Genomic DNA, 22,896 nt, shown 5'->3' on the forward strand with positions numbered 1-22,896 from the left:
AGCTTGCTCCGTGTTTACTTATCAAGGATCCTTACACTCTTCTTATTACTGACTTGATGTTCAAATTCTGATTTGGCCAGTGCAGACCCTTTAAGCTGGAGTTGGCTGCTATTTTTTTTTTTTTTTCAATATGTTCTGTTTTCCTTTGAAAGCTTTCCTATTTTCTTGTCCCCAAATAAGTAAGTAAACATTGTGCTTAAATCTTATTTTTTGTGTTCCCTGGCCTGGCCTTGGAATTGGCCATTGCTCTAAGTATCTCGGGCTCTGGTTAGTGGAGTAGTCAGAGACTAAGATTGGAGCTGGCGGTGCATTTATTGACGCACCCTTGACGTGTGTCTTAGGGTTTGTATGGCTGTGAAGAGACACCACGACCATGGCAACTATTAAGGAAAACATTTAATTGAGGGGGTTTGCTCCCAGTTTTCAGAGGTTCAGTTCATTATCCTCATGGTAGGGAGCATGGTGGTGTGCAGGCAGATGTGGTGCTGGAGGAGTAGCCGAGAGTCCTACATCTTATCTTGCAGGCAGCAGGAAGTCAAGTGAGACACTGGGCAGTATCCCGAGCTTAGGAAACTTCAAAGTCCACCCCCACAGTGACACACTTCTTCCAACAAGGCCACATCTCCTAGTAGTGCCACTCCCTATGAAATTATGGGGGCCAATTACAGTCAGACTACCACAATGTGTTTGTTGTTTATCCCAGACCCTCTGAGAGGACAGGGGTAGAGAATACATATATGCATGCACATACATGTATGTTTATAATAATATATATGCATACATACTAACACATACACGTGCTTTTCACACCTACATTTATTTCTGTATTTTAATATGTGAAAAAAAAAACATGAATCCAAATCAGTTCTTTCACTACTGCCCAGTGCCCTCTGTGATTCTAGCCTTCTGACTGGGTAACTTCCTTCCACTTATTCTGACTGCGTTCTGTACTCACCCAGTTGCCTGCACATATTGCTGTCAGGCTTCATGGTTGCCTGGCTGCAGTCCGGACGTGTTCCTTGTCCCCTGCACAAGGCTGCCGCCTCCTATGGAGGAGCCCGTCATCTGTCTCCCAGCTGCTGTTCCCTCCCTGCGTCACCCCCGCCCTGCAATGGCTGTCCTTCTTCCACAGGCAAGGATGCCGCTGCTGCCTCTCCCCTGGTGAAGCTCACCCCATGCCAGTGCCCACACTCAGCACTCGGGGCCTTCTCTCCTTTCGTGTGCCCATGGCCGCAAAGACTGGCACTGAAAGCAACGGAAATGGAGCCTCTCGTAGTTCTGAAAGCCAGAAGTCGGAAGTCAAGGTGTTGGTCAAGCGACTTCCTTCTAGAGACCCAGGGGAGAAGCTGCTGGGCACCTTCCTGGTGTCTGGTGGTTGCTGGCAGGTCTTGATTCTCTGGCTTGTAGATAGATGGATTGCACGTCTCTCTCTCTCTCTCTCTCTCTCTCTCTCTCTCTCTCTCTCTCTCTCTCTCTGTCTCTTTCTCTGCATTTTGAGTGTGTTCCTGTCAGTGCCCAGATGTCATCTACATTGAAAGACATTGGTCATATGGGACTTGAAAAATGAGCCTGTTGGGGCTCAGTCTACACGACTTCACATGTAATTAAGGGAGCCTGAATATACCACCCCAGATACACTTCTTTGCTATTTTTCAAGCTGATGAGTCTGAGAAACTCAGGCACAGGAGTGGATCTGGGAAGCTATGATTTTGTAAAAAAAACAATCTGAAGCATGCATTTAAAAGGAAATGTGCATTAGAGAGAGTGTTAGGGTCAGAGAGGGTTGCCATGACCACTTTTATTACCCAGGACTATATCTGGCCAACTGTGTTTTACTCAGCACACATTCCGGACGTATGTAACCACAACCCCTCAGAAAGGCCCACATGCTTTTGTAGCTCAGGATGTTGCTTACACTTCAATCACCTGCTTCTTTTGGAGTCTCACATTCAATAGAATGCCTGTGTGTGTGGTTTAGATAGGGCTTTAGATAGTTTTTCTCTTGATAACCTGCCTCATGCCATCTTAATTTGCAGCCCAGCTAACGAGTCTAGAAACCCACCCTTTCCCTCCCGTGGTAGGCTCACTTGAATCTGGGATGGCTTCCTATTAAATGTGAACAAATCTGCAGAGACACCCCCCCTTTTCCATAATGCCCCGTTGCCAGTTTTGGGTGGATGAGAATGTTGTGGGGCTGGGGGGCTTGTGGGAGGGTGATTCAAGCTAGTGTATCTGCTTACTCTGCCCTGCTGAGTGGACATTTGGACTAAGTCATTTGCATGAGATGCGGAGGAGGGAGGAAGGAGGAAGGCAGGGAGGTGGAATCTCCTTTAGGTGTGTTGGGTAATACTGCTCCATTATTCCTTCTTCTCATCTAAAGTTCAGGCCTTCTGGTGTCAGAAGAGTCTTAGGAAAACCAGGACAGAGTGAGCATAGGCTTAGCACCCGTGTTGAGGGCATCGGGTTTCAGCCATCCGGAGATTGTAACCTTCACTCTGTTCAGGAAATGTTTATACCTTCTATACTGGCCACTTTAGTGTTGGGGTATGAACGCATCCCCCAGCCGCCCAGTTTGAAGCCAGACAACTGACCCTTGGTGCAGGTTTCAGGCCAAGTGTTGTGTGTCCTGAATCCCACAAGTGCCATTTAGCTGGAGCACTTGGGATGGGTCAGCTGTGACTGTCACTAACTCAGTAGAAGATGGTTTTGTGGTCGTGGTCCACACTGCCTGTGGGGAAGCCTGCTGTGGCACACAGTCCCTGGTGCATGACTCTTTTTTTTTTTTTTTTTTTTTTTTTTTTTTTTAAAGATTTATCTATTTATTATGTATACAGTGTTCTGTCTGCAATGTGTCCTTGCACCAGATCTCATGACAGGTGGTTGTGAGCCACCATGTGGTTGCTGGGAATTGAACTCAGGACCTTTGGAAGAGCAGTCAGTGCTCTTAACCTCTGAGCCATCTCTCCAGGCCCATGCATGACTCTTAATTACCTTGATGGCTGAAAAAGCTGCTGCTTCCTTCACTTCTTCTTTTCACTATAATGTTTTGAGCATCCTCATACAAATTATGCCTTTGTATTCCCAACCTTTCATTATTGGACTCTACCACATTTTATTTAAACGTTTTCCTACAATCTAGATATTTTAGTCCACTTAAATGCTTCAAAATCATAAACAGTACTCCTTAAACATTTTTTTTTTTTTTTTTTTTTTTTTTTTTTTTTTTTTTTTTACTTTTTCAGAGCTGAGGACAGAACCCAGGGCCTTGTACTATCTAGGCAAGTGCTCTACTACTGAGCTACATCCCCAGTCTCTCCTTAAACATCTTTAGCCATAAACTCTGTATCCACAGAAATGAATGATTATTAACTAAATGCTATTGGTCAGGGGCTAGGCTAGGAATTTGGTCATCGAAAACCGAGGAAGTTGCATTTTCAGGGGAGAAAATGAAAGCATGAGGACCTTGGACTCTGTTACCCTCTGTGTCTGGTTCTTGAAGCAGTGCCCAAGAAAGTGCTTGCAGTTGACAGCACCCCGCCCCTCCCAACAGCTTCTAAGTCGAGGTGAGCGTAGGAGAGAGTAGACGGTTTCTGAGTTTTATAGTGGAAGGCTGGTTTCTCATTTAAGACAGAAGATCCCAATTCTTATTTCATATAAGGTATAGTGATAAAGAGATGCCTGAGTTACAGACTCCCTCAGCACACTGTGAGCCACACAGGAGCTAAGGTACCCGTTTTGACGTTGGGTACCTGGGATGTCTTGGAGGCCTCGTGACTAAGACACCTCATCCTGCATCCTGCTTTGTGGCCTCTTTCTTACTCCATGATAAGTAAAGACAGTGCTGGGACCTATGGAGGTCATAGTGACTCATTAAGATGTTCCATGTTTGGGGCTAGAGAAATGGATCAGTGGTCAAGAGTGCCTCTAGAACAATTCTGAGGACCAGGATTTGTATCTCAGCACCCACCTAACAAAACTGTGCACACTTGTAACCCCAGCTCCAAGTGGGATGGAGACATGAGGACCTTGGGATCTTCCTGACTTCCAGCCTAGCAAGAAGCCATGAGCCCCAGGTCAAGGAGAGACTTTATTTTAAAGAACTAGGCAGAGATTGAGGACACCTGGCACCTTCTTCTGGCCTCTGTGTGTGCACACAAGCACATGCATCTGTATACTTGTGCACACATGGATACATAAAGTAATAATCTTTTAAAAATTGAGTTGAACGTTGGGGCTGGGGATGTGGGTCAGCGGCTGGTAGAGTACTTGATGCATGAAGCAACTGGGCACGGTGGCACACTTTTGCAATGCTACTGTTCAAAGGGTAGAGGTGGGCGGATCAGTTTAAAGCCACCTTCAACTATATAGCAGGGAGCTCTTCTTCAACATCAACAACAACAAAACCCAGCAAAGTTCCATGTTGCTGAGTGTTGCATAATCCCAAGGAGACTGAGCCAGGAGGATCAGGAGCTTGAGACTAGTCTGAGCTACATGGTAACATAATGAGACCCTTTCTCAAAGCTAAAATCCATGTTGTCAAATTAATTAGCTGTGAGCCGGACAAGATGGCTTGACATTAGCACCCAAGTATTTTGTAGTGTTATCAAATTAGGAAGTCCCATGGTAACAGTTGGGACTCTGCTGGCCCTAATACAACTTTCTTGGGAGGGGAGGTTCAAATCTTCCCCCCTGAAAGCCAAGGGAAGTAATTTGGTATCGAGAAGTACAGGCCAGTCAAAGTGCGGAGATTCTTAAGTGGTTGGAGTGGTCCTCAGGCTGGGGAACTGGCCACTCTTAGAACGTCTTCATCATTTTGGAGTGGGAGGCAATGTGGCCTCCCAGCTTCCTGTTGTTTCTGGTCCTAGAGACCAGCCGGAGGTGGAGTTGCGCAGAGAGGAAAGGGGCTGAGTCCTGTAGTGGCTTTCAACACAGTAAGTATAAACGTGGAATTAACATTGGTGGTGGAACATTAGACTCCAGTGGGATGTGTGCTCCTCAAACAGCTCTCAGGTTAATCAGAAACAGGCCAGGCGGGGTGGGGCACAAGCTCCTGGTCCTCAGCTTTCAAGTCCTTTTGAGGACCTGGAAGCATGTGTACTGGCCGGGTGACCCTGCTTTAGGAGGCAAGCTCCCGTGAGGCAATTAGAGAAGGTACCCAAGTGATGCAGTGGGAAAACCCGGCTCTGGTCCCTTCCTCTCCCTATTTCTTAAAGAAAGGAGGGAGGAGAAAGGCCAGAGAGAAGGAAGGGTGCTTTTTCTCTTAGAACCCAGGGAGTGGGGGAATACTGTTTCCCTTGGGCAAGCTACAGAAGTAAAGCTGTGGTTGGTCAGAATGTATAGTCACTTCCGCAATTCCTATTTTTCAGGAAGGCACCAAGAGGGGGCTGGGTAAAGGAAGTTGGCTTCCCCATTCAGTAGACTCAGCCCCTGGAGCTGGCAGTGGATTTGTCATGCTGTGTTCCCCAGCCCCATCCATGAGCCCTGCCTCACAGGTTCCCAAGTGTGGAGGTGGGTGAGATGGCAAGACCCAGCCCTGTGGACCCAAGATTGGCCTGCAAGTGTGTGTGTTCTTTACCCAAAGGACGAATACATAAGGGTCTAAGATGGCTGCTGAAGCCCCAGCTTCCATGATCAGCGGCTCTGAAACCTTGGACGCCTTAGTTAGCCTTAAGTGCCTGGTTCTTCGTCTGTAAATTAGAAGTCACAGCAGCACCTTCATGCTTGGGGGTGAACTGAGCCAATGCTCTTAACGCCTATCATGTGCACAGCACCATTAAGCACTTGGGCCGGGTAGCTATTGTTAATATCCTTCTGCCCAGTGTGGGGAGACGCTGGACCTGACAGCTGGTGGTGTTTGCAGGGCTTGCAGGTCTAGACCTTGATCATTTAGTTAGTTACACTCTAGGTCCTCCGCTTACTAATAGATTGTGTTCTAAGCTTGTAGAATGTGAGTCAGGTTTTTTTGAAAGCTAAGTTTCACATTATAGTACAGTTTCAGTGTCACATGGCTAACCTGCCTCTCCTGGCAGTTCCACAGGAGTGACCAGTGCAGTTACTTTGTTTACACTAGGCATCTGATGGGGGACCATGACCGGGGGAGGTTAGATGTGGCCTGGAAACTGTCTTTCCTTCTTTGGTGACAACTGGCTCTTTAGACCAAGGATTTTGTAGAGGTAAGAACTTCTGGTTGGCTTGTACTGTTTCTTTGGTCTTTCAGCTTTCACCCCAATATCTGACTCCAGGTTTGTTATTAATAAGGACGTTTAGCAAATCGTGTTACATTGTCTCACTCATGCCTGCCATATTTGAGGTGTTAGGTGGCCATAAGTGTCTAGCCACTACCCTGTTGGATCCTGTAAATAGAGTAAGTTGATTGTTGTAAGAGTCTGCTGGGTAGAATTGATCTATACTTCCTCGGTGCAGTGTGTAAGACTGTAGTCATACGTATTTACATATACAGCAATGTCAGCGCAGGCTTCCAGCTCCAGGGGGACCTTTGTCTTGATGGTTGGAAGCACAGAAAAATGAAACAGACTGGAGGACAATGTTAGCAGGTGTTAAGTAATGGCTAGAGGTTGAGTTATGAGTTCAAAGGAAGGGGGATGTTTGAGTCCTAAGTTGTGGGGTAGACATTGTAGAAGAGATGGCATTTGAAAATCTGCAGAGGGCTGGTTGAGTATTTTCTGACTGGACCTTTTCCAGAGCTCCAGCCTCATGCGTCTAATTGACCATCCCACATTGTTTTGACTGTCCCAAGGAGTTCTCAAACTCATAGGCCAGAAATCAATCTTAGCCTGTCTTCAAGCCACATTGGATTGCAGAAGCTGAGTGGCAATGATTGCCACCTTGTCTGAGAACAGTTGGAAAGTCGTGGAAGGTTTTCTGAACGTGAGAGTGACCGTGGCAGACTTGTTTCTGAGACTGCCAAGTAGACCGTGGTGACAGACTGAAGGCAGAATGGCCACTGCAGGATTGCTGGGTAGCACAGGTGAGGAAGGCAGTATTGGTAACCAGGCTGCGCTGGTGAAGATGGAGAGGGTATGGTCATAGGGCAGGCCCATGGAAGCAGACTGCTAGACGTGGTAATAGGTGGTGGTGGGGGGGCAAGGGACGTGGCAATAGGTGAGGCCAAGTACAAAGGTGTGAGTCAGAAGTAAAAAGAGGTTCTCCATGAGTGTGCTTGACCTGGGCTCCTTAACCTCGCCTGTCTTGGAGCTGCCCTTCAAGCCCAGTGGGACTTCTCAGCAAACACTTGAGCGTGAGAATTGCAAGTTACATGCATCTTTGAGGCTGACTCCCTGGCTAAAGACTTGTTCTTGTGAGGATGCAGTAAGACCCACTCTCTGGGATGACCACCATGTCAACTGTCATACCCCAAACTGGCCATATGTAAGTGTCTTTGAGCACACATATGGAGACCCCCAAGGCACTTTTTGCTGTGTTTAGTTTATGGTGGTGACGCAGCAGTGCCCATTATGGCCAGAAGCTAAGTCAAACCACATTGGGTACCAGAGTAGTCTGTGCCCAGACATAATGTCTTTTTCTTTCTTTCTTTTTTTTTTTTTTTTTGGTTAAATTGCTATGGTAGCTTAATATCTTCCAAAAGGACCCAGGACTCACCTTATCAGAAAATATCAAACTATCATCTGTACGATTCTCAGCGTGGGAAGCATGTTTTGTGATAAAGGCATTTTGGCATTTTAATTTCCCACGCATTTGTTTTCCATTAGTAATGAACTCCATCCACCATCAGCCTCCCCTTGTCCCGTGACTCATTTGGAGATGTTTGTTAAACATCAGGGATGCGGAAGGCCATTGGATTAATGGACACTAAGTGGCGGTGATTCCCCCGCTTAGTGGCATATCAAAATTACTCCAGGATAATGAAAGCAGATTCCTGTTCCTAAGCCCTGGAGAGTCTTATTGGAGTGGAGCTAGGGAGTTTTCTTTCAAAGTTCACCAGGTAATAATACCACACAGCAGTTTTAGAGACTGGGATAAATGCAAAACAGAGAGGGTAACTATAGCTCAGGATGCTCTGAGGTGGCCACTTACCTAGTAATAGAATGTATGGTTGAATTGCTTTTAACTTTATGGAGAAAACAATGGACTGGAAACTTATTCTTCGTGTGTGTGTGTGTGTGTGTGTGTGTGTGTGTGTGTGTGTGTGTGCTTGCACACAAGGTGTGGGTAACTGTGTACCTCTGTGTACATGTATATGGAGTCCAGAGTTTGTGATTGACTATCTTCCTTATCTATTTTATTTTTTGAAATAAGATCCCTCACTGCACTTAGAGCTGGTTCACCTAGATTGACTGGCCAGCACCCTCCAGGGAGTCTCCTGTGTTTGCCTCCCAGTTCGGGAATTACAGGTGTATTCTGTTACGCCTGGCTTTTTACATGGATTCTGGGAACCAGGTCTTCATGCTTTTGTGGCAAGCATTTTGCTGAGTCATCTCCTCAGTTTGAAACTCGTTCTTTTTATTTAGTTTTTGTGCATCTGTGTGTGCCTGAGTGTATGTATATGCACCACATGCATGCAGTGTCTACAGAGGCCAATGGAAGGCATCCGAGCCCTTGGACCTAGAGTTACAGATGGCCATGAGCTTCTCCTTGTGGGGGCTGAGAGCTGAACCCAGGTCTTCTGGAAGAGTAACAACTGATTTTAACTACTGAGCCATTTCTCTACACCCCCCTGAAATGTATTCTTTGATGAATTGGACATATATCCTTTTTAAAGTTTCATAAAACAGTGAATTATGAAATAAAGATGAAGTTTAACCAAACCTTGAAAAATCAGCTTTATATTGGTGTAGATAGCATTAGGTTTTCCCCACTTTGTCCGGCACTCCATAGAAATGTCAAAACATCTCTCTGGTTCCATGATCCACAGTTGTTGACTTACTTCTCCAGTGTCCCACCAGAATATGTAGAGCTACATACAAATAGCACAGACAGAGAAGTAGGAAACATAGCCAAGTGTGAGGGTCCCAGAACCCTTCAACATATCATATCATACTGTCTTGGCTCTGAACGTGATCTTTTTATGCAAGCAAATGTCAGTAAGCGCTTGTTGATTCATTTCTAATTCCCAGTAGCCCATAGGTTACTGAGGATGGATTTATTTCTTCTTGTCTCCCTGGATCCCTCTTTTGCCTCCTGTTTCTTGCCAGTATTCTCTCTCCCTGTCTGCACACACCACACACACACACACACACACACACACACACACACACACACACACACACTCTAAATGTTCAGTCTAAATGTAATTCTTTTTCAACTTTATCAACCATAGTATTAGTATCAAATGCTACCATCTATACTATAGCATAGTATTGGTATCATAGCACCATCTATGATACAAGTACATAATATCTCTACAAGTACATCTAAGATACAAAGCAGAAGGAAATTTCTTACAATTATATTGACTCTAATTTGTAGTGCCTGCTTATATTTTCTATTTTATACTTCAGTACATTAAAATTAGATTAAACTTGATGTTTAAAAACCAAGAATACCAACCTTAATACAAACAAACAAACAACAACAAAACCCCAAAAGAGACCGCATAGTGCCCCAGTGGGCTATTGCCGGATGTGAGAACACACTGGGTTCTGGAGTGGCCGATGGAGGCAGAGAGTCTTGGGTTTGAACTTGACCTCCTCCACTTCTCTAAGGTCAGGTTAAGTAAGTGGCTTCATTCCCTGGGCTCCAGGCTGGCGGCGAGACATTGCACGCAGGTGGCTTGCTGGAAGGCTGAATGATTGAAAATCGTGGCGACGTCCACTGTTCATCTTCAGCTCCCTCCCAGTTCATGTACTTCTGAAGTTCTTAGTGTTGCCGAGAAGCGCACAACAGTCAGTGTGAGGAGTACAGAACATCACAGAAGAAATGAACTCTTAAGAAGTGGGGACAGCTTATTGCATGCTGAGGAAGAATTACTACTGCAAGTTGCTCTCATGGTCCTTTAACTGTACCATGGGTTTTTTTCCCCCCTTCCATTTCCAGAGGGAACATCTCCCCCTCTTTCCTGGTCCTCCTCTCCCCTCAGCCCTACTCTTCCTCCCTTTTAATTTTTCTTTTTAACTTATTACCACCTTTTGGGATGGGGTACCCTTTTAGCTACTTTTACTCATCTCTAAAAGGTAGGTAACAAGACCTAATGGTTAAGGCAGTTCTGTGTGTGACTGAAGGTCAACATTGAGTATCTAGGACTTGTTTCTCCTATGGGAGATGACCCAGGAGCTTCACCTGTGACAGTGCATGGGTCAGTTTCTCTGTTCTCATCAGCCCCCCCATCTGTCCCCCCCCCCCCCAGTGCTGCTTTGACCCACTTTTATCTAACTCATCTTGTCTGTTGAACTCTCTCCTCGCCCGGGCATTTCCGCCCATCCCACATGCTCTCCCTCCATCATAATACTTTCCTTGGAAATCCAATTAATAGTGATTTATGTATTCCTTATGAACTAGTTAACTTAGTTGGCAATTAATCACAGGCGAATCTCTGGTCTCCGCTGCATCGTTTTATTATGATAATTACAGAATTATTAGTTAGCTTTATATGATTTATGTCTCACATCCTCAGCTAATTTATGAGTTCCCAGAGGGTAGTGGTCACATCTTACATGTCTTGGGACCCTCCCACCCGCTGCAGCGCTGAGCACAGTTTCCTGTCATGCCATGTTTTAAGATCTATTGAGGGTGACTGGAGACCCAGACAGCATGTGCCTGTAGACAGGAGTGCCCAGTAGCGAGCGCCGTGAGAGAAGCTCTTCTACCAATGAAATTAGATTTACGGCGGCTCTTGTTAGGAGAGCAGAAAATCCTGGAGGTTGGGAAGAGGGCTGGGGAAACATAGCTCTGTGAGGAGGGCTGGTAGGTTCCAAGAGCCCTCACAGGCACTTTTGAAAACTGGTGGAGCTGCGAGAGAATTAGGGCAGGCCATGGCTGTCGTCATCTTCTGGGACACAGACTCAAACTTCGCTCTGTCCTTAGTAATTTACTTCCTGTCAGTTTTTTTTAATTACATGTGGCTTTTACCTGTCCTGATGGACTTGTACTGTAGTGAGCTGATAAACTGTATAGAAAGTTCTGGAAGGTAACAGTTGTGTGTTTTCAAATTTTAGTCTAATCTCTCTCTCTCTCTCTCTCTCTCTTCTCTCTCTCTCTCTCCTCTCTCTCTCTCTGTTTTGAGCCAGGGTCTCACTGTGAAATCCATGCTCACTTTGAACTTAGCCCCCCTGCCTTGGCTTCCTGAGAGCTGGGGTTATAGGACGCTCCACCATGTTTAGTCTGTGGTGGAAGTCTGTATGTTTTTGTCTGATTAAAAATGCCTTGATTTCATCTTTATTCTTGAGGGAAATATTGTCTGGGTATAAAAATCCACAAAGCAGTTGTTTTCCTTTAATACTTTTTCTTCAAAATTAACTTTGCACTCTGTGTGTGTGTTTGCGTGAGCGTGTGTGTGCACCCAATCACAGTGTGGAGGTCAGAATACAGCCGGAAGGAGCTGGTTCCCTGCTTTCATCATGGTGTGGTGGAGATTGAACTCAAGCCGTCTGGCTTGGTGGCCCATGACTGTCTGCTAAACCAAGCTGGTCCAAGATTTTCCTCAAAGGCCTTCTGTCTTCCATGGTTTCTGTGGAGCAGGGACTTGTAGAGCATTTAGGTCTGGGATGTTTTGTAACTTTTTTTTTTTTTAAGGTAATGAGTCTTTTGCCCTCTACTGGGTTTTTACATTTTTTTTCTCTGTTTTTGGTTTAGGTGTGGTTTTTATTTGTGTCTGCCCATTTAGGGCTTTCAGTGACATTTTAATCACTGATTAGAAAATGTCTGGTCATGGTCTTCTCAAGAACTGTTTCTGCCTCACTCTTTTTCCTTTCTTTACAGACTTTCAAATTGCTCATATTTTAAACTCTACGGTGTTTTCTCTGTGGAGCTTATGGTCTTCTTCTTACATGTTTTAATCTGTATATTTTTTTCAGTTTCATTCTGTATTTTTGCTTTGACCTGTTTACGAGGTTCACATACCCCCCCAACCCCAGGTATCAAAGCTATTTTGGGGCCCATCCATTGAGTTCTTCATTTTAATGACATCCATTAATTCTCTAATTTAAAATTTTAAAATAGTGTCTCTGATAAAAAGTCCCTACTTTTGCCTTTTATTTCTTAAACATATTAGGCATCACTGTTTTTAAAACTATCTCAGGGCTGGGAGTGGTGGTTCAGGCTTTCAGTCAGATTTTGGGAGGCAGAGACAGGTGGATCTCTGTGAGTTTGAGGCCAACCTGGTCTACATAGTGAAAACCTGTCTAAGATAAATGCCTGAAGACATTTAGTCGGTGTCTTTGTATAACATTGTATCTGTTTAAGACCTGTGTCTGTATCCTATGGGTCTGTTTCTATTGTTCATTATTTCTCTTGATTTTTCTGTTTGTTGCTGTTTATTCTTATATTCCTAGCTATAGTGACTGAATGCTGTTGACTGCATATGAAGATCTCTGGAGATAATGGCTAACTCTTGGATAATGTTACTTTCCTCAATATAAGATTTACATTTCCTTTTTGGAAGCTCCAGTCTAGTTTAATTTGATTAGAAGTTGAGATGATTCACACTGGGTTTCCATCTTTACTTGGTGTATTTCCACTTAGGTCAGTTTATGTGCTGTGTGTGTGTGTGTGTGTGTGTGTGTGTGTGTGTGTGTGTGTGTGTATTCAGACAGGTGTGCATGTGTGTCTGTGTGCATGGGGAAACCTCATGCCAACATCACATCTCTTTGCCGATTGCTCTCCCTTTTATTTTTTGAGATACAGTCCCTCGTTGGAGCTTATCAATTCTGCTTGACTAGCTGGCCAGCAAGCAAGCCCCAAAGATCCTTCTGTCTCCATTTCCCCCAAAACTAGCTTTATAGATGTGTGCTGCCATATCCATCTCTTTATCTACGTATACTGTTTCTTTTTATGTCAGCAATAGGGATCCAACTGAGGTCTTCATGTTTGTACAGCAAGTAATTTCCTGTCTGAACCATTTTCTGAGTCCATCCATTTATTCTTATTGATTTACTTTCATTTGTTTTATTTTATTTTCAAGTGTGTGTGTGTGTGTGTGTGTGTGTGTGTGTGTGTGTGTGTGTGTGTGTATACATGTGAGTGTAGGTGCCCTCAGAGTCTAGAGGCATCGGATCCTTCTGGAGCTGGAGTTACAGGTGGTTGTAAGCCACTAACTTGGGTGCTGGGAAACAAGCCTTGGTCTTAAAAAAAAAAAAAAAAAAAAAAAAAAAAAAAAAAAAAAAGCAGCAAGTGCTCCTAACTGCTACGCTATCTCTCCATTCCCATGGGTTTATTAGTTAGAGAGCTTGGCAAGGCTCCAGGGCCTCCTTTTCCTGGTTGAGTGCTGATCTTCAGTGGTCATCTTAATCACTTGAATGTGCCCCAAATTCTGGTCAGCTTCTGAGCCTCCTAACCACCTCCCAGGAGTCAGCACTACCCTTAGGGTGTTCTCTAGAAGAACAGAACGTCAACATGATGGAAATTGTATTTTAGGCAGATGCATGTACTCGTGGCATATAAGAAAGAGAAACCGGAGGAGGAAATATCAGAATAATAAAGAGGCCATCCTAATAAAGGGCTTTCTAGAATAACAGGTAGAACCTGGGCCTCCCCCATCACATAGACTTGATGAGAGCTCAGCTTCCCTAGCAGTTTGCCTTTCAGCAGTTCTCCAACCTACTCCTCTATAGGGGTCCTAAATAAGTCCCCATCTCCTAGGGCTGCATAGTTACATAACAAAACTCCACAAAACCTTAGTGTTGATACCCAGTCCATCAGAAGATAATAGCAATAGCAGTCATGAGTAGTATTACTATCCAAGAACCAAATCTCAGTTATTTAGATGGAAATTAATAAACATGGTTGATGATAGCTCTAATCAGGACCAGGACATTGTCAGCTCCGTGGTATATTAATCACTGCATGGCTTTATGCAGTGGCCTCGACACCACGGACAACCATACGGTGGCTCTATCTTATCGTGGGTTTTGCATCCTGTGGTTTCTATTGCCTTGGGTCAACTGTGTTCTGAAGCCATTAAGTGTAAAATTTCATCAAAATTCCATAAACAAGCATGAAGTTTAACATCACACACTGTTCTGAGTGGTGTAATGCAACCTCATGCCTTTGGCTGTATCCCACCTGAGCAGCAAGCCGTCCTGTGTCCGTGTTGTTTGCCACTTATCATTAGATCCATCAGCTGCCACAGTATTGTGTTGTCTACATTCAGGTAACTCTTATTTTACCTAAGGTGGCCTCACGGGGCGAGAGTAGCGAGGTTAGTTATCAGTGAGGTTGCCGGAAAAAAAAAACCGTAAGTAGTTTCTTCGTATTCAAAGGTCAGAGCCCGTGCCGAGGTCTTCACGTGGTCACAGGACAACTTTGTGGAGTCAGTTCTCTCTTTCTGCTTTCGTGTGCTTCCTTTCCCCCCCACTCCCAGACTGAGCCAACTCTGGTTGGTTGGAGAAATTTAGCTTTTCTTTCTTTTTTTTTTTTTTCCCTTTTTTTTGGGGTAGATAATTATAAAAGCAAGGATAATGTCATCACTTTTTTAGAGGTAGCTATTATAGATACTAGGGCACTTCTGTCTGAATGTAGGGCTCAGTGAATCCTCAAGGGACAGAGCAATTTGAACAAAGCCAAGACACTTTCTCCTTCAGCCACGGTGTGTGATAATCTTAGTGCAGACGTTGTGTGCAATGGGAGAAAAACAATGGAAATAAATACAGAAAACTCCTAAATGTTTTTACATGTTTATTCACACGTCTTAGCTTATTTTGTGTTCCTGAAACAAAACGCCCGAGGATGTGTCTTTATGACAGAAAATTTGCGATAAGCTCGATGTTCTGGAGGTTCGGGAGCGTGGAGGTGGTGGGGACTTCTGGCAGCTGACATCACAGGGAGCGTTTGGAATTAAGGTTGAGGGGAAGGTGCAAGGCTTGCCTAGGAAAGCTCTCCTTTATTCATGATTGATTCTTATTTTATGTGTGTGGGTGTTAGCCTGCATGTGTGTCTAGGTGCCACATGAATGCAGTGCCTGTAGAGGCCAGAAGAAGGGATCGGCTTCCTTGGAACTGGAATTACAGACTGTTGTGAGCTACCATGTGGGTTCTACGAACCAAACTCTGATGCTGGTAACCACTGAGCCCTTTCCCCAGCTTGTTCACATCACTGATTCAGAAACAAATCCTGTCCCAGGGACCTGACCTGTTCCAGGGCTAGCATTGATCTGCTCATGACATTAGAGGCACCACAGCCTAATGACCTAGCAGTAGCCTCTACCGCTTGAAGTTCCACCGGCTCACCCTACCACACTAGGAACCAAGTCTCTAGCGTATGAACCTTTGAGGGACAAACCAAACAACTAGTATTTTGGCTAGGGAAGAGGTAAATTTTGAATTCTGGCTGAACTGAATCCCTGTTAGGGATGGGCTAATGGACAGAAGAAGCAGTAAAGCCTGGCGATTAGATGAATGGAAAAGATCTGCCGCCAGAAAGACCAGACATTGTAGGATGCCACAGAATATCCAGGCAATTCATATGGGACAATTAAAGGGCATCTGGATCTTGGCTTCTCAGAGCATGGTCAAGGGACCTAAGAGCTTATTAGTTTTCTCTCTGGCATTAGGGGATGGTGCACAATGGCCTTCCAGGGCCAGCTGCTGTTGACTGCTGTCTGGTTTCTGGTCCTTCTCCTTCCTCGTCTTTATGTTTTCTTCTTTCTTAGCGTTGCCATAGCACAGACCGTGTGCTTAAAGCTATAGCAGTGTATTCGCCACAGTTCCACCATGAGTCAAAAACCAAGGTGTTAGCAGGGCCGTGCTTCCTCTGAAGGCTGGGGGAGAGGCTCCATCCTTGTTCCATCTAGATGCTAGGAGCCTTGGGCATTAGTTGGAGTGGGGAAGATTCCCCTGGTCTCTGTTGCTGTTTCATGTGACTGTCTTCTCTCCATGTCTAGGCTCACAGTTTCTTCTTGGTGTGTGTCTTTGTTCTAGTGAGACTCTGGTCAGGACATTTTTCCCAGTAGGTAAATATATAGCCTTGATGATTTAAGATGCCTTGTTTAATACACACTGTTGATTAATACTGAATTTACACAGAGCGAGGTGGCATACACCTTTAATCCCAGCACCCAGGAGGCAGAGGCATGCAGATCTCTGTGAGTTTGAGGCCAGCCTGGTCTACATATCGAATTCCAGGATAGCTGGGACTACCTAGAAAGACCCTGTCTCAAAAATAAACAACAGCAGCAACAACAAAATGAACTCACAGCCAAGCATATATAACTCTGATATGACTCATGCCTGAGTCTGAGTAAGCTTGTCTGAATACATGTATTTTTCCCCATAAGGTACAACACAGTCTCGTGTGTGTGTGTGTGTGTGTGTGTGTGTGTGTGTGTGTGTGTGTACTTAGAAATACAACGTAGTACTTCAGCACTACTTTGAGGGCATTTTAAGTGATTAAGTGAACAACAAAAACCACAGAGATATTAAAAATGTCATACTAAGTAGACTGTGGAAAGGACTCTGTTTTGCCGTAGAAGACGGGCAGCAAGAACACACTGTGTTGCTTTGTTGACCTCAGCTGGCTGCATTCTTACGAGGCATCTTGCATTTTTACGCCTTGGCCCAAATCTGTAATGACCATGGAAAGCCCTGTAAGGGGGGATTTTGCAGTTACAAATACATTTTTTAGTAAGATAATTCCCAGGTACAGAACTTGCGTCAGCTCTCCGAATAGGTTATGTATGCATTAACATGGAAGGAAACATACCGTGCTGATTTTGCAAAGGAAGCAGGGGCTACTCAGGTGTGTCTCTCGGACTGCCCTGTCACCGAGTTTAGGCATGCCAGCAGCACCTCTCATAGATTGTCACCTCAGAAGTGGAATCTGTTTCTGTCTGCTAACGACTTCTGTAACTGTCCTTAATGTTGCTATTCTGTCCTGCTTCATGTCTTGAGGTCTTCTTCTGAGGGGAGATTTGAGTAGGTTGTGGTCACCACTCTGCAGGGCACATAGCAGTGTGTGTAACTTTTCCCAGTGTTTTCAGAACTCTTTGGTAACTCTGTACACCTATACACAAAGCCCGACAGGTTTCTAATCCCCTTCTTGACTGAGTCCTGAATCCTGCAAGAATCAAGATGTCAGGGAATGTTTTATCATACCCAACTCCCAGACTTTCATTTTCAATCCAAGATCCTTGAATGGATAGATGATGAATGAGTCAGTCAGTGAATGAATGCATGAAGGGAACACTTTGAGATTCATGAAAAGCAGCTGTATTGGTGACTGCTCATCATCATCACATGTCCTTTTGTAAGTTCCCTAAGGTTCCTATTACTGTTTCAAAGAGTGGCCACCTGGAGCCTGCAGATGTTTCACAAGGTTGATGTTCCATAGCGGCTTTGCCTGACTTGCTTAGAACTTGCCTGGTCCTTGTGTTGAACATTTACTGTGGAAAGCCAAGGCAGAGCTTGGCTTCACAGGATTATACATTTCACTCGAAGGAGTGAAGTTCATCCTCTCAAAGAGCTCACAGTTTTCGTGATGAGTGGGGCTGTGTACAGCTGAAACGTTTATAGGCATAAGAGATGAGATGAGAGCTGAGACTAAGACAGCTGCCCTAAAGCAGTGTCTGCTCCTCAGATAACCAGAGGGCGATCTGTGAGAGGTGGAGGAGTTGAAAGAGGAAGGGTCGCTTCAGGCTGGAGTGATCTGCAATGACTTTTCAGAGAAGAGGTGTAGAACTTAGGTCTTGGAAGACAGATAAAGATTGACAGGGCCAAAGAGGAAGGGAGAGCTTGGTGTGAGCAAGAAGCACAGTGGTCTTGAGCTTTGGGAGGGGAACAGAGAAAAGGTGGGGGGATCCCATGTACAAAGGTGAGACCCTTGCAGATTCACATAATGGTGCTTGTTCTCTTGGCCCTAGCTGGGGACAGAGCATAGGGGAGGGCTTGGCATGATGGAAGAGAGAATAATGAGGCATGAATCATCGTGATCCACATTCATCTGCATAGACTCCTCAGTTCATTGTAGAGGAAAAGAGATAGAGGACTGTAATGTCACATTGCCTGGGATGTCTTGTAGAGGGGAAGCCTGAGTCAGTGTCACCTTGCTTTTCAGGTACCAGACTGAACGTAAATGTACAGACCTAAGTATCCTGAGGATGTAGGGTGCAGAGTAGGAAGCGACTTTATTAGTGATTCCACAGTAGCTGTGTTTGGGTGGCAAGAGGAAAGACTGCCGTGGAAGGAGTCTGGTGGGGGCGGAGAGAGGCGTTGTGTGGTCTTCTGCTGGAGGAAAGAGAGTCCAGCCATGCAAGTGATTTTCAAAGGGAGAGTGAGCAAAGGGAAAAGGCATGTAGCTGAGTCAGAGCAGGGAGGCGGGTCCTGAAGGAAAACGCTGCATGGAGTGACTAAGAGATGGCACTAGAGTTGATGTAGGAGCCAAGATGAGGACAGCGCAAGGTGCTGGTGAGCATAAAGTGAGTCTAGAGGGAATGACTGGTCGGTAACAAACCTTCCATGAGACCAAATCAACCAGTGCTTTAGTACCAGTATTCAGAGGTCCAATTATGTATACACCCTAGATCCTCCAAGGAATGCACTGGTTACCAGAGTTTGCCTCAGAACTGTTTGCCTGGCATTCGCTTGGCATTTGGAAGGTAAAACTTTGGTCCTTGAATGTCTGATAGGTTGACAGTTTATGCTATAAACCCAGCTTAGAGAGGATGGGGGTGGGTAAAGATTGGCTGGAGACAAAGTCACTAAGAGGCACTGGGCCTCCAGTTAGTTGGGTGTGTCCCATGTCCATAAAAACTTTCTTCAGCTGAGAGTCAGTATAGAGAATGTCAGGTCTGGTCCATATTCCCACCCATTGAGAGAGCAGGATAGGCCAAAGAGCAGGTGGCAGGAGAGCTGGATGTACCCAACTCCCCTCTAGGAAGAGGAGCCTAGGAAAGGGTCAGGCCAAGGGTGTAGAACTTTGTGATGCAGATAAGACGGTCAGTCACAGGAATACCAAATGCTGTGCTTCTCTTCTGCCACAGAGTACCATGCCGGTGGAAAGGATGCGGATGCGCCCATGGCTGGAGGAACAGATAAATTCAAATACGATACCAGGGCTAAAGTGGCTGAACAAGGTGGGTATGTTGGGGGTGTGTGTATGTGAGTATGTGCGTTGTGGGGGCAAAGTGAGACAGAGAGAGGGGGAGGAAAGAAGAGAAAAGGGAAGGGAAGGGGACATTTCCTGTTGAAAGTGTGCCCACTGGACCACCAAATAAAGTTGTGTTCAAAATCTTATGCTCATTCATACAGGGAACACCCAGCTAACAATGATCACAAAACATGAATTTTTCATGTCAAAAAGGTTTTGGTCACATTTCTGAAATAAAGTGGGGAACAGAGAAAGGGTGGATTTAGGTGACGAGGAACGATGGGATCCGGGTCATGAACACGTGAGTTATGAAGGAGGATACAAAGCTAATTGTTTTTTAACGGTCATTGATTTATCTTTTTTTTTGTTGTGATGAATAAGTACATAAAAGTACAATGGATAGGGGAAGTATAAAATGCGGCGTGGAGCCCCACAGCTTCAGTATGAATGTTCTCACTGTTCACAAGTTCATGAGACTTTGTAGACTTTGGAGCTGGCTCATTTCCCACAATGATGCTTTTCTCTTGCAAGTTCTTTATAGTAAAAAAAAAGTTTTCATTTTTTTTTAAGTCTTTTTTTCCCCTGTCTTCTTCTCAGACTGTCACCTCAACCCGAGGACCAGTTGTAGCGTTTGGTTTTCAGGTGACTTTGTAAAGCTCTTCTTGTGGCTTCTCCACAGACCCTCACCCTTCCAGCCCTTCCTCAGATCCCAACTTTGCTGCTTCAACTTCTCTAGCACTAAAGGATACAGGGCTTCATGTGGTGTTTGGTTTTGTCTGAGTGGAGGATCTTAGCCTTTACACGTTTCTTTATTTCAGGAGCTTTTGCTTTTGTCTCTTAAAAATGCTTAAAAAAAAAAAAAGTACTATTGTGCTGGGTGTGGCATTGCTTACTTTTAATTCCAGAACTTGGGAGGCAGAGGCAGGCAGCTGAGGATCTCTGTGAGTTTGAGGCCAGTCTGGTGATAGAGTAAGTTCTAGGCCAGTCTGGATACAGCAAGACCTAGTCTCAGAAAACAAACACAGAAGTACTGTTATTACATGAAACCCTGCTTGTATGCCCACTTACCCTAAAAAAACTCATTGTTAATTGCTTACATTTCCCCAAATTCTCACACACACACACACACACACACACACACACACACACACACACACACACTTTGTTAACTGCAACACTCTCAATTTAACTGATCTAGCTATTAGGGGTGAATCAAAGAGAGATAATGTGGGCAACTTTGTTTTTAATTTAAAATGCACAGTCCAGAACAGGGGTTCTCACCCTTCGTAATGCTGCGATCCTTTAATACAGTTCCTCATGTTGTGGTGACCCCCAAGCATAATTTTTTTTTTTTTTTTTTTTTTTTTTTTGGTTTTTCGAGACAGGGTTTCTCTGTGTAGCTTTGAGCCTTTCCTGGAACTCACTTGGTAGCCCAGGCTGGCCTCGAACTCACAAAGATCCACCTGCCTCTGCCTCCCGAGTGCTGGGATTAAAGGCAGCATAAAATTATTTTTGTTGCTACTTCATAACTATAATTTTTCTAGTGTTATGAATCATAATATAAATATCTAATATCCAGGATATCTGATGTGTAACTCCTATGAAAGGGTCTTTCAACCCCAAAGGGGTCATGATCCCACAGCTTGAGAAATACTGGTTCAGAGTAACAGCTGAATATGTTATGACTTCTCTAAGGAGGCTCAAGGAAGGATTTTTTTCTCCTTCCACAAGAACACCAAGAATTCTGAGCAAATGTCTATTTCTTTTTTTTTTCACTCTGCTCCCCTCATCTTTTAATCTTAAGAACATGGTGAATAATTTAATGGATCAGGCTTTATTTTCACACCAGGTATAAGAGCTTAAAGCCAGAGAGCAGATTGTGGCCTGCTTTTAATGAGTGAAAAAGATATTGTAGAGAAATTTAAAAAATACCCAAACCTCAAAACTTCTGGTTTCATTTTATCTTTTCAGATACCTCTTAAATCTTATTCTTTCTCTTGCCCATTTATTTTGAATTTAATATAACTAATTGAATATCTGTTCGAGTCTTTTCTAAAATAAGGTGGACCACAGAGAAAATTGAAATAAATAAACTGTGTACTTGTTTCACATGTTTTGTCCTGTACTGGAACGTTTTGTGGCAAGCAATATATTTTTTTCCTAAACTTGCAACATCTATAGTTAGTTGAGGTTTAGGTATATAGTTAGTCTCTTCTAAAAATACAAGCAAGAACTCAGGCTACCCTTGACTGCTCAGTGAACAGCAGTACAAATATAGGTAAAAGGAAAGAGGGTGGTGGTTTAGAGACAGTATGAGGAAATGTAGGGTAACAGAAAATAGTAATGGCAGCTGACTTTTGCTAAGTATTTTGTGCTATTTCCTCTTCTAAGCAAAGCATTGCATACATCAACTCCACTTAATCCCTACTCTGGGAAAAGGCTGTTATTTTTCATGTCGAAGACTAGGAAATGGAGGTACAGAGAGGTAAGGGGGACTTGTTTGGACTCATGGTGTGAGACTGAAGTATGTGTTTCTCAATTCTCAAGAGAAGCAAGTGGTCTGTTTCTGCTCTTTCTTTTTCTAACACCTGAGTTGTCTATTCTCACTGTTGTTTGTCCTGAAACACATCTGTATGTGGAGAACATGGGGTGCCATTGTGCCTCTTTCGTCAACTAGGCACTGACAACCTGTAGTTAGGTGGTGTCTGCAGGAGGTTGACCAGTAGTCTCTACCTCCAGAGACCCATCCCAACCTCTAGAACTTGGGAGTGTGACCTTATTTGGAAAGGGGCTTTTAGTGCAGTTAAGGACTTCAAGATGAGAGCATCTGGATTATCTGCCTGGGTCCCTGAGTGGGCAGGTGTCTTTAGAAGAGACAGAAGAACACAGAGGAAAAGCTTTGTGAAGACAGAGGTGAGTGCAATGAAGCCACAGCCAAGGGACTCTGAGATCTTCAGAAGCTGCAAGAGGGAGAAAAGACTCTTTTAGAAGTTTTGAAGAAAAAAAAAGTCTGCCAAAACACTGACTTTGGATTTCTGACTTTCAGAACTGTGATAGAATGCATTTCTCTTGTAAACCACCCAGGGTATGGCCAATTTTTATAACAGTCCTAGGAAAAAGGTACACCCTCTCAGTACTTCCTCCTCTGTGGAGACAGCTTTTCTGCTGCCCACTGCCTCCAGCACTGTGCTGCTGGGCAAGTACTCTGCCAGTGAGTATATACATAGCCCTGTTCATATTTTTCTGTTCTAGGGCCGGAGACAATAGTTTCTCTTTGTATAACTAAACCCTTGGCATGCTCAGGGGCCCCTTCTCTGCTGGACATCCTTTCTCAGTCTCTTGGCACCACAATTTTCTTCCCAAAGAAGAGTAGGGAAGGCGACCTCCTTGCTGTCTTATAGGCACTTTGGCTAGAGCTGGACCTGGGGCCATCTGATTGAAAGGAACATGTCACTGGCTCTAGCTACCTTGGTTTCTCAGGACAGTATTGGCACAGGAATGCCTAGAATGCTCAGTGTCTGAGGGTCCCTGTTAGACAAGTGACCCACAAGGACTAGGGTACAGCAAGTATGTTTCTATGCACATGGACAGTACAGGCATGAGATGGGTCAGGGTATTTTCTATCCATACCTAAACTCTCATGGGGACCTTTTATAGGTTTTCTCTAACTTAGGCTTGTTGGCA

The 22,896-nt window shown here is 44.5% G+C and overlaps 1 protein-coding gene across 2 annotated transcripts in view; it reads left to right on the forward strand.

The window, feature by feature from the left end:
- Window positions 1-22,896, forward strand: part of Irf2 (interferon regulatory factor 2) — a 106,924-nt gene that overhangs the window by 34,102 nt on the left and 49,926 nt on the right. For both annotated transcript variants that reach the window (XM_028857674.2, XM_028857675.2), the window contains exon 2: window positions 19,106-19,198. In XM_028857674.2, coding sequence (XP_028713507.1) covers window positions 19,112-19,198 — 87 coding nt within the window. In that variant the 5' untranslated portion in view covers window positions 19,106-19,111. The remainder of the gene's footprint in view (window positions 1-19,105; window positions 19,199-22,896) is intronic.

Source organism: Peromyscus leucopus, chromosome 17, assembly GCF_004664715.2.
Source record: "Peromyscus leucopus breed LL Stock chromosome 17, UCI_PerLeu_2.1, whole genome shotgun sequence".
NCBI lineage: Eukaryota > Metazoa > Chordata > Mammalia > Rodentia > Cricetidae > Peromyscus > Peromyscus leucopus.